General features: G+C 42.3%; 1 protein-coding gene across 1 annotated transcript; it reads left to right on the top strand.

Annotated features, from left to right (window-relative positions):
* Positions 1 to 4983: 4983 nt before the first annotated feature.
* On the top strand, positions 4984 to 15695 carry NMUR2 (neuromedin U receptor 2). The gene is made up of 4 exons (XM_010719160.2): positions 4984 to 5852; positions 10179 to 10263; positions 10972 to 11097; positions 11921 to 15695. The coding sequence occupies exons 1-4, from the start codon at positions 5136 to 5138 to the stop codon at positions 12178 to 12180; spliced, it is 1188 nt and encodes a 395-aa protein (XP_010717462.1). The 5' UTR covers positions 4984 to 5135; the 3' UTR covers positions 12181 to 15695.
* Positions 15696 to 15897: the final 202 nt, after the last annotated feature.

Genomic DNA, 15897 nt, shown 5'->3' on the forward strand with positions numbered 1-15897 from the left:
GTCTTGTGGGTCAGACAATTAAGTGAATCGAGCTCTCCAGAGGAACATATAAATCAAAGGAGGAACGAACTGCAATGGAGTATCAACACTGTGATTAGATGCGAAAAGCCAGAGACTGAATAATCTGATTTCTCCTGCATAAGTCAAAGTCTTGCAGTCCCAGATCCCCCCTGACTCAGGCAATCTGAGTCATCCTTGGAGTTTCAATACATTTTCTGCTGTGACAATCCTTTCGTCTTCCCCCATATAAATCTGTATCACTTCATCGTGATGGATGCACTCAGTGTGACAGGATTTTCTGCATCAGTGTTCTTTTTCAGCTCTTGTTGCTGTTCACCTGCCCGTCAAGCCTGCACGTCCATAGCTGCCACCCATTGCATATTCAAAGCAAGAACGCACACACATACAAACAACAGGCAAAAATGCCTTCTGTAAAGGACAAAATTCCCATTAATTTTCATTAACTAACATCACTAACAAAGCTATCCTTCGCTGGAAGTCCTCTCAGCAAACACGACCCCTCTGTCAGACAAGAGAGGACCAGGGGTGACTGGGAGCACTGGGCTGCCCTTGCTGCCCCTCTGGCCCTGTTTGTGGCTGCCCCAACACCTCCTCCAAGACAAAGCCTGAACACAGCTCCCTCCTAAGTCTGGTTCTGCTGGAAGATCCTGCACATTCAGGTCTGACTCCATCTTGGGCTTTTAACAGCTTTCTGTTAAGCCTTGTTATCCACCATCCCTCTGTAGACAACAAGAAAACAACAAGAAGCTTTTCCATACCTCTTACATACCTTGTTCTCTGGTTTGGGACAGATCACTTTCTCCAAGTTCTCCCCATTACTGACTAAAGTAAAGAACTGAAGAACCAGTCTTTAACCTCTAAAATTAGATAAAATGGGTTCTACTCCTGAAGTGGCCTGAGTCTACAGTGTCTGCAGATTGCCAGGTGCTCCAGGCAGAGAGGTGCTCCTTGATATTTTCCACTTTAGTCATGAAATCCTCTTCTTATTTGTGTTGATTGATATCCTAGGGACTTCAGATATCACGCACAGCCATGGAGAAGCTATCTGCCAAGAGCCTAGATAATTTTGAAATAACTTACAATAAGGCATAGAAAGACTGCTGCAGATGCAACTGTTATTATAGTGCAGCTCACTCCTCCAGCCTGGAGGGAGAGAAAACATACCAAATATATCTATGCATTTGGTGGCATGTTGAATGTTATACTGAATACTTAGGAAAACAACAACTCACATTGTAGCTACTGCAGTGAACATTCAAAGGAGAAAATAATAACAAAAGTCAAACCGAGGAGTTATAAATTGTATGTGATTTAGAAGGGGAGTGGGGCAATTGTGTTAACACATACGATGTAGTGCAGCTGAATATTTCTGCTTACCAACTCTGTGCCCTCTAATTTGCATCTCCTTCTTCTTGTATGGGTCTGAGGTTCTTGGTACGAGTTCTTAACTTCAACCTGCAGTTCACATTGCTCAGTGGCTCCATGTGCAGACCCTGAGCAATGTCCCAAGGCTGTCCAAAGAGGTCAGCTCGGGTCCAGGATGCCAAGCAGATATGCTGGTGTAGTACTGCATGTGATCTAATCAACAGAATTAATTAGTGCACAGCACAGCATTAGCACAGTGACATTACTTCCCAGTTCCACAGCCACGTTGCATGAAGATGGATGGGGAACCTTTGCCTAACCACAGAGATGTAAACATTCGAAAGCTTGTTTAGCATGAGTAGATTTCTATATTCTGAGATGAGCAACTTCAAATTAGACTATTAAAATGGTCCATATTTCTTCAAAATATATCCCTCTGCAGGCATGACCCATGAAGGATTTCTGCATTTGTTATACTCTTGATTACCTCTACCATTCTCTGTCTCTTTTTATGAATATGTCCAATTTTCCCTGAAATAAAAAATTGCTCATCATTTACTAACCTAATACATAGCTGGTAATTGGTGCCCTTGCAGAGGCTTTGGGAAACATGGAAGCATTTGAATTTACCTGTTCTTAAATGTGCAATTTGCTGCCATTAATGGAACACAGTGGTGTGCCATGGTGCTATTACATTAGCTAAGGAAAAGACTCCATAACCTAAATGTGGCAAGAGAAATGCCACAAGCAGTGAGGGCGTAGTCAATGCCTGAGGAGATACTGGCACACTCAGAATAGGATTGGGATGTAATTGTGCCAAAAAAAACTTGTCTGGCTTTTATCCTGCCAAATAGTATTATTATAGTATTAATAACAGGGGAATAATTAATAAATTATTAAATATTAATAGCATTATTATTACTGCATTCATGTACATTACATAACACACATCACAGTCAGGTAAATATTACATTACATTAACTAACACATTCTTATTTGAAATTGCACACTTCTACAGCCAGCTCACAGTGCAGCATCCTCCTTTAGTGCAGAACAGCAAACATTAATGAAGTGTGTGTTCAACTGAAAAATCCCAGATGCTTTAATATTAATTTCAAAAGGAAAAATCTATATTTATTTTCCATCTCAACTGTAAAAATAAAATATTTCTAATCATGCAGAGCAAGAACTTATCTTTAGTTTTTAGATATATCCTCCAATCCTTATTGGATAGATACAATAAAGGACACTGAATAAAGCTTCAAGAAATGAACTGCAATGTATTTTCCACTCTCCTGGCCCTTCTTGTCCTCTCCATCTGCCACTTAATTGAGGTCATAGTGACACGGTTCCAGGAGTGGCCTGATAGACCAGTAGTCCTGGTTTCCTCCTGTGCTCTTACACTTACAGCCACTCAGCATCACGTCCCTGGTGGGGTCAGAAAGTATCCAGAAGAAAGAACAATTGGGAGTAGGTGCAGGTGGCACATCCACACTTTCAAGTGCCCTCCTGTGTTTCTACAGCCCATAATTTTCCTCTCAAGATCACCCTGGCTGCCTTGTTGGCATTTCAGTAATAACTCAAACCAATTTATTTCCTTATCTGTAAGATTGAGTTCAAGCTGAACAGATCTCAAGTTTCCTTCTCAGTTTCTGTGGAGTGCTTAATGTATGTGGATCAAAACACAGACCAATTTGGTGGCTATTTTAGAAGTATTTATTCACCTCAGTTATGATGCTATGGAACCTACAGGGGAAAAAAAAAGAAAAAGGAGGAATAGAAATAAATGAGATATCAGTGAGAGACGGGGGGAAAAACCCTGAAATTTAAGCAGAGGTGCAGAAGGTGTTCAGTCCTGCAATGTTTCTCTCCCACAGAACTCTGACATAGTCAGTCTCAGCCTCAACCCAGCACTCTAGCAATGATTTCCCTTTTTAGTGCCAACAGTAGTTCAAGATGTAATTCACATTATTTTGACATTGTTAAAAAGCAAAGGAATCTTTTCCAGCTGAATCCCTCAGGAAGGCAGAAGCAGGTCAAAGGAGCACACTTGCAGCTCCCCAAGCCAATTGGTGTGCTGAGCAAAATGCCTCCGTGCAACGCTAGAATCAATCAGTAGATTCTTTTTAATGGAGATAGTTTATGTGAGAGACAATTTCAGCAGGTGTGAAAGTTATTACAGGAAAAGTGTTTCTGTCCTTTAGCATAGTTCTTGTAGTATGCTTGATGCCGTTAATAATTTAAATGAATGCTCAGTCATAAGGCAAAAAAAATCCTTTGAGCTCCACACGTCAGATGCTGCAGTGGGACTGGACCTTTGTTCCTTACCTCCTGCTGCTATTTTTTGAGGACAACTGTGCTTATTGCAACATTTTTCTTTAACTTCCAAAGTTATTGGACCAATACTAATCCAGAAGTTAAAGCAGGAAGGAGAAACTGTTTGAAAGTGATAAGATACTTAGCTGTGATGCCTTCTGTCACAGATCACAGAATCATTAAGGATGGAAAAGACCCCTAAGATCCCCAAATCCATCCCCAGGCCACCTCCACCATGCCCACTGACCATGTCCCTCAGTGCCACATCTCCACAGTTCTGGAACACCCCCAGGGATGGTGATCCCCCACCTCCCTGGGCAGCTGTGACACTGCATTATTGCTCTTTCAGAGAAAAAATGTTTCCTAACATCCAAACTGAACCTCTCCTGGTGCAACTTGAGGCCACCATCTCAACAAAGGATCAAGAACTAATCAGGAGTTAAATACTCTGTTGTGACACAGTCATCGTTCTTGTAGATCAGAAAGTACATTTACAGAACAGCTTTCATTCAAGAAGAAGCAATTTACGAGCATACAATAACTTTCATTCTAGAGGCATTAAATACATCTTTGGAGTAATATGATCTTCAGAAAGATCTCTGATCTGATCCCCAAATGAGATCAAATTCCGTCATTCTGTAATCTCCTATCAGTCCTTTTTCCAACCTTCAGTGCAAATTTCATGTGCACTTTGACACAATGCTCCCTTATAAAAGCTGTAAAATATTGTATTGTGAGAAGAGCCATTAAAACCCAGTGTCAGATTTCAGGAGAAAAAAATATATGTACTCCTTAAAAAGAGGCTGAAACTGTGTAGATTTTCACATAGATGTCATTGCACAGGAATGACTACAAAGACAGGACGATTTTCTGCCAATCACACTCTGTTTCCAAGTACTTATTGCTGCAGAAAACAGAATAAAAATCAGCAGAGATATGAAAGATAAAATCATGCCAGATCTTCTTTTTGTGCTCGTGGATAGCAGGATGTAGTATGAACACAATTTTTTTGTGCCTGGTTTCCCACCACTTGACAAATACAAGCGTCTCACGGCAAGCTTCTCATCCTATATTTCACATCCCCATCTCTCTGAATCCCACATCTTTCATTCTGTAAATGTATCTGCTACAGGAGGTAATACAAGTAGCCAAAACCTATTTTCTTACTCTATAATCTAATGCACTTAGTGAGCCAATGAATATGTGTGAAAGGAGGGGCTTTCTGGCTTAGGGACTCCTCACAGGGGAACAGCTGTTACAGCAGCAAACCCTCAACCGAAGCCAGGCAAACACTCATCTCTCCGTGGTTTTGTGCATCTAGATCTGGCAAGACAACTCCTCTCTCCCTCTCCCTACAAAAAGTGAGCGAACTAGCACAGAGGGACTTAAAGAAGGCTGGATATCAGCTGTGGGACATTTCAGCAGGTCCAGTAATGGCCTGGATCAGCAATTCCTCCTGGTTTAATCACCTTGCTCTGCAGGAACATTTCAGGAGGTACTTAAACAGCACTGAGGATTATTTAGCCTTCCTATGCGGGCCCAAACGCAGCCATCTGTTCTTGCCCGTGGCTCTGGTGTACTCTGTCATCTTCGTTGTTGGGGTGATTGGTAACTTCTTAGTTTGCCTGGTGATCCTTACTCACCGGAACATGAAGACCCCAACCAACTACTACCTCTTCAGCCTCGCCGTGTCAGACCTGCTCGTGCTACTTTTTGGGATGCCTCTGGAAGTCTACGAGATGTGGAGCAACTACCCCTTCTTGTTCGGTCCCATCGGCTGCTATTTCAAGACAGCTCTCTTTGAGACGGTGTGCTTCGCCTCCATCCTCAGCGTCACCACAGTCAGCGTGGAGAGATACTTTGCCATCCTCCATCCCTTCCGTGCCAAGCTGGAAAGCACTCGCAAGCGTGCCCTGAGGACCATCGTGGTGCTCTGGGTCCTCTCCATCCTCTTTGCCCTCCCCAACACGGGCACCCATGGTATCATGCTGCAGTATTTCCCCAACGGCACCCTGGTCCCTGGCTCTGCCACCTGCACTGTGGTTGTGCCCATGTGGATCTACAACTGGATTGTCCAGATTACTTCCTTCCTCTTCTATGTGCTGCCTATGGGGGTCATAAGTGTGCTGTACTATCTGATGGGGCTAAGAGTAAGTCCTGCTCAAGTGCTCAGTGTTTCTGTAACCCATACTTGTGTGTTTGTGTCTGTGATTTCAACATTTTCTTGCCCATCTGTCTTGCCAAAAAGATGTATGTATAAATATGTGTCCTTTTGAAACCCCTGGAAACACCCTTTCTTTGCTGTAATCCTATTCTCAAAAGGATACAGCTATGCTTTGGAATAATATACCCTGACCTTTTTTAAAAAAGAACATATTGCTCCTCACATTTGAATGTTATTTAAACATCCCATTGTGTAGATTGATGATTCCAGCCTCTCAGAGATTTACACCTCTGTGACAGGGACTAGAAAGAAATAAAACAGAAGGAAAATGTGAAAAGAATGAAAAGGAGTGGGCTGGTGATAGAATCCTGTGTATGATTTGTTTTCCCTCTTCTTGTGACTGTGGAATTTCCATTACACCACTTTATTTTTTTCCTTCCCTGGAGAGGATGTTAATATTCAGTTGTTAAAACTCACAAAGCTGTCACAAACTGAAATGCTACCTTGCTGCTGCAGCCAGCAATTTCAGCAGTCTTCTCTTTGGATAACTATAGCACAATTTCAACACTGATTAAGGCTACCTTAGAGCTCACATTTGGGATCTTTTCAGAGACTAGCTTTGCCAATTGTCATTATTTAAATAGAAGGAGAAAATAGCCAGCATCACAGCATTATTAACCTGTGTAGCCCAGTGTTGCTAATCGTAGAGAGTCGGTGTTTTTTTTTCTTCTCTTATGTTACATTCATTTCAGAAATATGAACCCTATCTCACTGCACTGAATATAATTTAGAGTTTAAAATGCTGTGTCTGATCACAGAGGAAGAAAGGAATGCAACATGCTTGTAAAGACTGATTAACCTCCCAAATAACGTGCAAGAAATTTAACCAAATCTGTGCTAATTCATACACCATTTTATTGTTGTGGCTGGTATTTACTACTCTCTGGCATGACAGGAAAGCAATTTTTCCCCACCCAGGAAAAGCCACAGGGATTATCTACCAGAAATCTATACAAACAGAATACCTTCGAAGCAACTACATTTCAGTGGCTGCTGTGAAATCTTTGCATAGTTTCACAGTTCCCAATCCTCATCCTAGAAGAGAAGCCAGGTGCCAAACAAGGGCTGCTATCCAGGGGTATCTGTTTATTGACAGATTTGTTCAAGCTGTCTTTCCTAAGGGCTGCAATATTTATTGCATATGCCTTTGCTTTCCTGTATATCCAATTGTTATTTCCAAATTTTAACCCCCTGGTTTGTCTGCATTGCATTCCAAGTTGTGCTGGGCAAAGGTTTCATTTTTATGTTCAACAGAAATGACAGGGGAATGGTGTGTGCGTGATTTCCAAGAGAAGACTTTTTTTCTCTACTCACAGCTGATGAAAACCTTGAAGCTTCAGCAACACTACAGAATCCCCTGAGTGCCATACATTGCTCACAGAGAGCAGTGGAAAAGTTCAGAGTTGATCCAAAGGTTGAACAACATCTCCAGTTCAGCAAACAGCTCCAGTTCAGCAGGCAGAGGCATCACTTCCAGCTGACTTTGTGGAAGGGCATCTTCTTGATATAGTTTCTCCTTCAAGCTTTGTCAAGGCTCCAGAGTTTGTGCCTCAGGATAAAACAGAGAAGGAAGCATGTGTAACACATTAGTTGTGAAAGGTTACTCTGTCATATGGTCAATGACTTAATTCTTAATTTTATTACTTTTAAAAGTAAATATGTATATATTTATCTTTCTCATGAGGTAATTCATGGCCAGCAAAGACTTCAGGTTACTTCATCACCATTGCCTCATGATCAACCTGGATTTAATTTTACAACTTTCTGGTTTAATACTACAATGTAAGAGTCAATAGATAGTTCCAGCAGTTGAGGTAGTTAGGATTTTTGATATTCAATGAGGAGTGCAGAGCGTCCAGAAGCTTGATTACCCACCTACCTGAGACACCTATAGAGGGAAATAGATGACCAGATGTGACCATACTGACCACATCTAAGCAAAATTCTTCTAGGAGTCCAACACTTCTCTTGTTGTCACATTGGGCACATTTTAACTGTCTTTGAGTCAAGGCAACTTATTCTTGCCACTGTGGAGCTTTTCTTGATTTTCTCATCAAAACCTCTTCTGTCTCTCAAACACCCTGCTGTTAAAACCAGAACCACTTGTTGACGTTGGCTACCTTTGGTTAATTTGTGCAGAGCTCAGTACTGTACCTCCAGAGTTCTCTCCCCCTTTACATGGAGTTATGCAAGCCCTGTCCCCACTAACACATTTCCCTTTGCAATGAGGTGAGTTGAGAACACACAGGGCAGCAATGGCAGTTCAGCAGCTGGGTCCCAACAGCACCGACAAATCGCTCAGGTTGGCAGGACTGCATGCCCTAGTAGAAGGCATGTACCTTCTAAACACCACATTTTTAATCACCTAGAGTGAACATTTGATCGTTGTTTGTGTCAGTAACTTGCAGGAAACTGAAAAATGTTGTCCTGCTTTTGCTGAATGGCTTCATCATCTTTGTCCGGGGATAGGTGAGGCCCTAATTTCACCCTGCCTGCTGACTTCCAACATGAAATGCTGTAGCTAATAAAGATGTCAAAGTTAAAATCCTATTTTCAACTTCTTGCTCCAGACACTGTTAAGTCTCTTGCAGTGGCTGGGTAACATCCATCTCCAGGTAACTCTATATGGCCTCGTATATCCACAGTGAAGTAAAAGTAACCACCACCTTGGTAGTACTTCTATTACACCATTGGCATGAACTCAGGCTTTGCCATGAACTCATTTCTTTTTCCTTTCTCATAACTCATTGTTCTACTAAATTGCAACTGCTGAGCTGTTCTTACCAGTTACACCCCCATATATTACCACTGGAGGCTGAAGAGGAGCCTTAAAGTATCATTAAAATGATAAGAGGAGGGTGAAAAATAAAGATACGTGTGCCTCTGTTTCATTTCAACATCAGAGCACTGTATTCTACCAGGCTTCAGAATATTCCTGGGATAAATTACTGCTGAGGCAGAAAACCACTGAAGGGAATTTAATCAATCCAAACAGACATTTTTCACCAGATGTGTTACAAATAGGCTGATCCTATTCTTAAGCAACAGCAAATAGGACTTAAAGTGACAAAAGGGAATAATGTATAACGTGGGAAACTATAATTGAACATAATTCAATTTGCATGTGTTTCTCTTTTATTGGTTTTACTAATAAATAAAGTATTGGCAGAAGCTCTCTTTGATTGGTGTTACAACAACATAACAGATAAATACTGTCAATCAAACACCAGGAAAGAAAATGGATAAGAAAATGGCACAACTCATGTGTTTTCAAGCCCAGACTGATCTTTATCTTATCCCTCATTCCTGATATTCTTCCCCATGTAAATTTAAAGTTTCCAGTCTCTCTGTTAAAAAAGCACTGCTCTGAAGATTTAGTATAATCAGCAGCCCTCTCTGCAAGAAGCTGGGTGCAATTATGCAGTCTTCATAGATGATTCCTTTTATAATCAAAGCAAAAACGTGTTTTCATCCTGATTATCTAGCTGTTGTTCATCTCCAAAGCATCAGTGCTTTCACCATAGGCGTGTGGGGGGAGAAGCATTTGGGGGAGAAGCATTTTGTTGTTCTTTGTATCTATTTTTTTAGAAAACTGATTAAAATAACAACAACAACCGAACAAAACCAAAGAAAACAAAGCGAAAGTATAAATCCTTGTAATTGAGCAGTGGGTGCTTGGATCTGTGCTGATTGCGTGCACTGGCTGCCTGCTATAGAGTATATATGGATCTTTTTCATCAGATGGATGGAATATCAATTAGTCCAAACACTCAGGGCATGAAACGAACTCCTTGGAATCGTACACAATTCTTTCCAGTGATTACAGCTGTGTTTCACTAAGACCTCTCTGGGCATTTTTTTGGATCATTGCTTTGTGTTTAATTGTGGGGAACTCTTTTAGGAAAACAAACAAAGAATATTTTGCTAGAAGAGAAAATAATGCTGAAATTGAACAGACTGTGAACCAAATATTGACTCATTGAGAGAGGAATGTGGAATTGCAATACCAATTTGCTGTTAATACGCATTCTCAGGTATACAAAATCTGCACATTGTTTGGAACCTGAGGCTTCAACCTTCAGTGTAGACTAAAACTGAAACTTCAGTGCGATTTCTTTCAAGGAGCCCTGGGTTGTCTCAAATTTTGCCCTCTTAAACTCAAACTACAGCTGTAAAAAATACCAAAAGCAGTGTGCACTGTGGGGCTGTCATCTCCTATCTAATCCCTCTTGTTCCTCCCTCCCTTTGGCAGCTGAAAGGAGACAGATCTTTGGATGCAGAGGAAATATCCGTGAACGTTCAGAGACCATCCAGAAAATCAGTCACCAAGATGTTGTGTAAGTAGTGGGTCCTTCTGTCTTTTGTTTAGCATAGGTAAATACGTGCATGTTCACTTCAGACAGCTGAGGAACTTATACATAAAAACCTTTTGGAGTTTTAGTGAAATATTCAGTGACCAGGTCGTGAAATGAAAGCTACCAAGCAATAGGCTTGAGACTGGCACGTTATGGTTAGTGATCAAAAGACTCATAATCAAATTTTCCTCTTTCTCAAAGTGAAAATAAACACTTAGACCTTCCCAAGGAAAAGGTGAACTCATACACTGGACAGCACTCTCAACAACTGGTGTTCCAACTACCCTGAAGCACTATGAATACTTTATAATTAAGGGCTATGTTTAAGGCAGAGTTCACCTTGCTACTGAGATGGCATTTATGCAGGAAACATAAATCAGCTTCAATATTTTATGCTCCATTATTCTCTTAGGCAGCTTAAGTCACCTTCTAGGACTAAGAGATTGCACTCCAAAATCAGCTTATTTTTCTGTGCCCACAACTGTGCCCACAGATATTCACAGTACCCACCTGGAACAGGTTTGCAAGAATCCTTACTGGAGTCAGCAGAGGGCAAGTTCTGCATGGAGAACACGTTCTCATTCATCCCGAATCTTTCATCCAACTTTCTCAACTAGCTTTGCTCTGTACTGGCAGTTGAACCATGTCCTTGCATAATCAACTAACTTTTCTTCTCTTTCTCCTTGGCAGTTGTTCTTGTGATGGTTTTTGCTGTTTGCTGGGCTCCATTCCATATAGATCGCCTTTTCTTCAGCTTTGTTGTGGAATGGACTGAGCCTCTGGCTAATGTATTCAATTTAATTCATGTGGTGTCAGGTAAAGCTTTCTTCTTCCATTTCGATAGGTGCTGGCAAAAAAACAGAACACAGTATTTGTGTTTTACTTGAAGTGTGTAGTCATTTATTGTTACGTAACATGAGGCATGCATAAAAAAGCTTCTTGGTTTTGGTAGACAGTGATGAGACTTGTGCCTTAAATAAGAACATCTGGCAAGTTTCTGCAGCATTCATGACGTTGTCCAGTACAGTTGTCTGAATGTTTGCAAAAAATAAGAAGAAAAAAAAAAGAAAAAGAAAGAAAAAGGATATTATGCATCATTACCAGCTGTTTTTCCATCTTGGAAACATTCAGAAATGAATGTTTTTGTCATTCAGCTGCTTCTAATGAATATACAGCAGCAGGCATCATCCTGCAGGAAACCTTACCGAATGGCAGGGCAGCAGACTTACCTCCTGCCCAGAGCTGAGTGATACAACCAAACATTTATGGCCCAACAAACCATAAAATGAGAGCTTTTTCAAGGAGGACGCTTCTTTTCAGTATGCCATGGGAAAACACTGAATGTGGCTATTATGCAGCTCAGACAGATTCAATCTCACACAATCATCCTGGGGGTGCTGAGAGAAATTAGCTCCCCTTGTCTGGAAGTTATCTCATGGCAGCTGTGATGGGGCACCAGCTGTGCAGATCCCATTGTGGGGATGAGGGCTGTGCTGCAGGCAGGTCGGGACAGCTCGAGAGAGCTGGGTCTTGAACAGCTGGAGATGGAGAGATCTAGCTAATAATATCTGCCACTTTCCTTTCTCCTCTTGCTTAATTCCACCCATGAATGAGGTCTCTCTACCTCCTTTCCCCGTAGGTGTTTTCTTCTACCTGAGCTCTGCTGTGAACCCCATCATCTACAACCTGCTGTCCCAGCGCTTCAGGATGGCGTTCCTCAGCGTCATCTCCCCTGGCTGCAAGCACTGGGCCTCTAAGCATGCTGCCAGCAAGACTCCTGCCCAGCAGAGCATCTTCATGATTGAAGACCACAATCTCGTGGACTCTGCAGAAGACACAAGTGTGCCTGGCACCAACAGGACATCTGTCAGCAGTTCTCAGCTCTCCACTGGACTGTGATTTGCCATGGTGTGATGCATCCAAGGGAGGGAAGCTGAAGAAAATGACTGTGGGAAATAGAAAGGGAAGACAGCCTCCTGGAAGACTGATTTCAGCAAGAAGAGTTTGCAGACTGACATGTTGAGTGAATGAATGAGGAGGCTCGTTAGCAAGTTATTAATCATAGAACTATGGAATAGTTTGGGTCGGAAGGGACATATTTTATTACCCTGAAGATAACTGGAGGGCTGGAAATCTCAGCTTCCTGGCTGCAAACTCTGCAGCAAAGACTTACTCTACAAAAGTACACACTCCCAATGCTACCAGCACAGGAGAGACACAGCTTATTCAAATCTTACACAAGAGCCTTTGTGTGTGCCAGCCTGAAGGTCAGCTCTTACTCAGCTTAAACTGGGGCAACTTTCTAGACAAGCCCCACCTGCCCTCATCTGGCTTAACGAAGCTGCTCTCATTTATCTCTCCTCTAGCCTTGAGATGCAGCTGTTGCCTCTCCTGGCAGTATGATCAAGTATATATGAATGAGCCCTGGGCTGGGCTGATAAACATCAGGCACCAGCATCAAGAAACTGCTATTTCTGGGCCTAAGGAAAGAGGAACCAAAAACTACGTAAAGCAAACTTTTGCTTTCTGAACTAAGTAAACGTGTGTGTGTGTGTGTGTGTGTGTGTGTGTGTGTGACTGATCCCTCAAATCACTTTGTCAAAAACTACCCTAACATGGGTTATTTCTAAAAAGTCTACAAGTTGCTGCTGTCCCTCCTCACACCATGGTTGGCAATAGTCAGACTGCTGAAATAGTACATGCATGCCACAAGTATGCATTACCTGTGAAATGACCATTCCTGGAGGCTGACAATGTTCCCTTGTCTGAAATGGGGATACTGGAGGGTACCTCAAAGGTCTGCAGCCTTCGCAGGTTAGTTCTGTGCATATTTTTGTCCATTTGAACTGAGTTGAGTCTGACTGTGTGCAGGTGGGCTATGGTTGGTCCCTGCTGTACCCCATGTCCTGCAGTTTGCAGCAGCTTCTTATCCTTATGTGTTGTCGCTGCCAGAGAAGCCCTGTGGCTGTGCTTCAGCAAAACTTACACCTGCCCATGGTGGACTGCAGAGGTCAGAGATCTATGAAGGCTCAGCAACCACCAGGGAACAGCCTGAAAAGCACAAGAATAGGGCAAACCTGCAGGATCATAGAAGCTGTTATAAAGACAATAAAAAAAGGAGTATTTTGCAACAGTTTTGCATCTACTAAATTCAGGTTTTGCCAAAAGCACAATATAAGGTCTAGGAAACTCTTCTGCACCACAATAATGCAAAAAGATCCTGAAGGCAGCATACTTCCATCCAAGTTGATGACCTCATGAGCTTTGCTGGATGTGAGATGAGGACCCAAAGGAGTTTTGGGGAAGGAGGCCATGGTGAATCCTTCACATGAGAAAGAATTTTATAAAGTGCTGTGTCTCAAGTTGCAAAGAACATTTGCTGTGTTTCAGAGAAATGCCTCTCTTGTGAATCATGGTACAGGGGTTGGTTTAGCCAGCACGACTAGCCGGCTCAGGCTTGGCATGGAAAATCATCCTCTGTGTACCATCATGGGGCTGGGACTTCCATAAAGAGTCATCACAGTGAATAAGGACATCAGCTTCTGAAAGATAGCATACTGTGTGTCATCAAAGCTCATTCCAGTCTGGTCACTGCGGATCTAGATGACATTACCCCCCATAGAGGAATGGGTTATACTCCTGCTACAGTGAGCTCTTACCTTGTTTCCCCAAAAGTCTTTCATTTTGCTTATGCCTGCTGGTAGCAGTAAGACGTGGGGGTCACACTGCAGCTGGTGACTCCCATTTTCCTGCAACTCAGGGGGAATTTTAGCTCATGTTTCCTAACAGAGCCATTTTACCTGCAGTCTTGAGAAACAGCCGAAGAAAAGGTAAGAGACAAGCACAAGGCCCTGGAGAGAAAAGACAATTCCAGCTCCCTAAAGACACAGCTGAAATACTTTGCCACCCCCAAGTGGACACTCCAGCACTTCCCAGCTGTAGCCAGCTTTGCATTATCATTTTTCCCTCTACCAGTCAGTAAATTAAGTCTGTTTTCCTACTCCCATTGAGGGGCTGGGAGTTCTTCCCTCACCCTACACAGCACCTGAGCAAAACCATAACTGATCCCAGTGCATCCACCCGAGCTGCATGTCCCTAAAAGCATGTCTTCTGCACTGTCCTACACCCCAAACCAGTGAACTGAGAGTGTAGTTCAACATACTCACACATCCATCATACGATAGAGACACTTCTCTGCAAGATATTGTGGCTCTTTGAGTGCATTTCGTTCATTTAGGTCCAGTGTCTTGAGTTCTCCTCCCTTTATGGAAGATCATAACCGTGGCTACAAAGCTCAAAGATGTGAAATGTATCTCTGTCTTGTGAGCACATAGACCTGCAGGTGAGATGGGAAGCTGTAGGATGAAGATTTTGTGCGGTCTTATAAAAAGTGGCCACATTTTTATTCCTAAGGAGAACAAAAGGCTTTGGGAAGAGGGGACAAGTGGTAGGGATAAAAAGCGTGCACCAAGAGGGAAATTTTGAAACAGAGGAACTAAGAATCAAGTGGCCAGGAACTCACCTTCAGTTTTGTACAAAATATCTTCTTTTCGGTCTAAAAGCAGCTTTTAGCACACTGAGTTTGGCATCACTCAGAAGAAGACATGCTTGTAACCAAAAATTATTGAGCTTTTGCCTTGCATCAACACAAGCATTCCTTGAAAATGTCATTTGGGGACATGCTGAAATTCTGCTAGTTTTGTTAAAAAAGTAAATAAATGCAGTGAACAAATTGTGGGCTGATTTGAGGATGAATGCCCCAAAAATTCTTCTTCTAAGACAGCACAGCCCAGTGCCCAGCTTGATCCCAAGTGAGGGTTCCTAAAGGGAAGTAAATGCATTTTGTCCCTAAGAAGTGTTCAATGTCCACTGGCGGCTTTTCTTCCCAAGAGGTCGGTGTCTGAGTGTTATTTATCGCTCTGCCCTGTTATTTATCCTAGCTTGGAAGCTGGACACAAGCGTGAAAATACTGGGAAGATAGATAGACATGTCATGAAAGCCCATGATAATCCTTTATTTGTACGTTTAGCACTTCCATAGCCAAGTGCTGAAAAATGCTCGTAAATGGATGAGATCAACTCCTGCTGCAAGAAAAAGAGTTACAACTCACTTTCCCCCAAAGTGTGATGAAAATATATTTATTTGAAGTCAAGCGTGACTTCCTAGGCAGAACTACCTATTGATTTATTTCTCTGCCTCTCTTCCCCTCTGGGAAACACGCGAGTGAATGAGCATGGGGCAACGCTCCAGCACTGTGAGCAAAGCATGGGCAGTTTGCAGTGTGTTGTAGGGAAGTGCTTAAAGGAGAGAAGAATTGCCTGTGTTGTAAAGAGATACCCAGGTCCAGTGCCAAGTTTGATAGTGAAAAAACATCTTGACAGCCAAGTGACTCTACTGAGTTTATATGAAGAGGTTTCGGAAACTACGGTGTTTTCAGTGTGTAAGCCCGTCGGCTTGTCAGTAAAATTAAACATACACTTCAGCTGCAGAATTGGTTATGTGCATCTGCGTGTAAAATGAAAATAAACTTACTGACAACTCTCTTCTGATGTCTGGTCCATCCTCCAGTGGTCCTTGTCCTGATAATTTCATATGAGTGGCAAAAGATGAACATTT

This window comes from Meleagris gallopavo, chromosome 15 (genome assembly GCF_000146605.3).
Source record: "Meleagris gallopavo isolate NT-WF06-2002-E0010 breed Aviagen turkey brand Nicholas breeding stock chromosome 15, Turkey_5.1, whole genome shotgun sequence".
NCBI lineage: Eukaryota > Metazoa > Chordata > Aves > Galliformes > Phasianidae > Meleagris > Meleagris gallopavo.

Coding starts and splice junctions, on each gene's coding strand:
- NMUR2 (XM_010719160.2), top strand. CDS start 5,136: ATGGCCTGGATCAGCAATTCCTCCTGGTTTAATCACCTTGCTCTGCAG. Junction 10,264..10,971: donor ATCAGTCACCAAGATGTTGT/GTAAGTAGTGGG, acceptor TCTCCTTGGCAG/TTGTTCTTGTGATGGTTTTT. Junction 11,098..11,920: donor TTTAATTCATGTGGTGTCAG/GTAAAGCTTTCT, acceptor CTTTCCCCGTAG/GTGTTTTCTTCTACCTGAGC.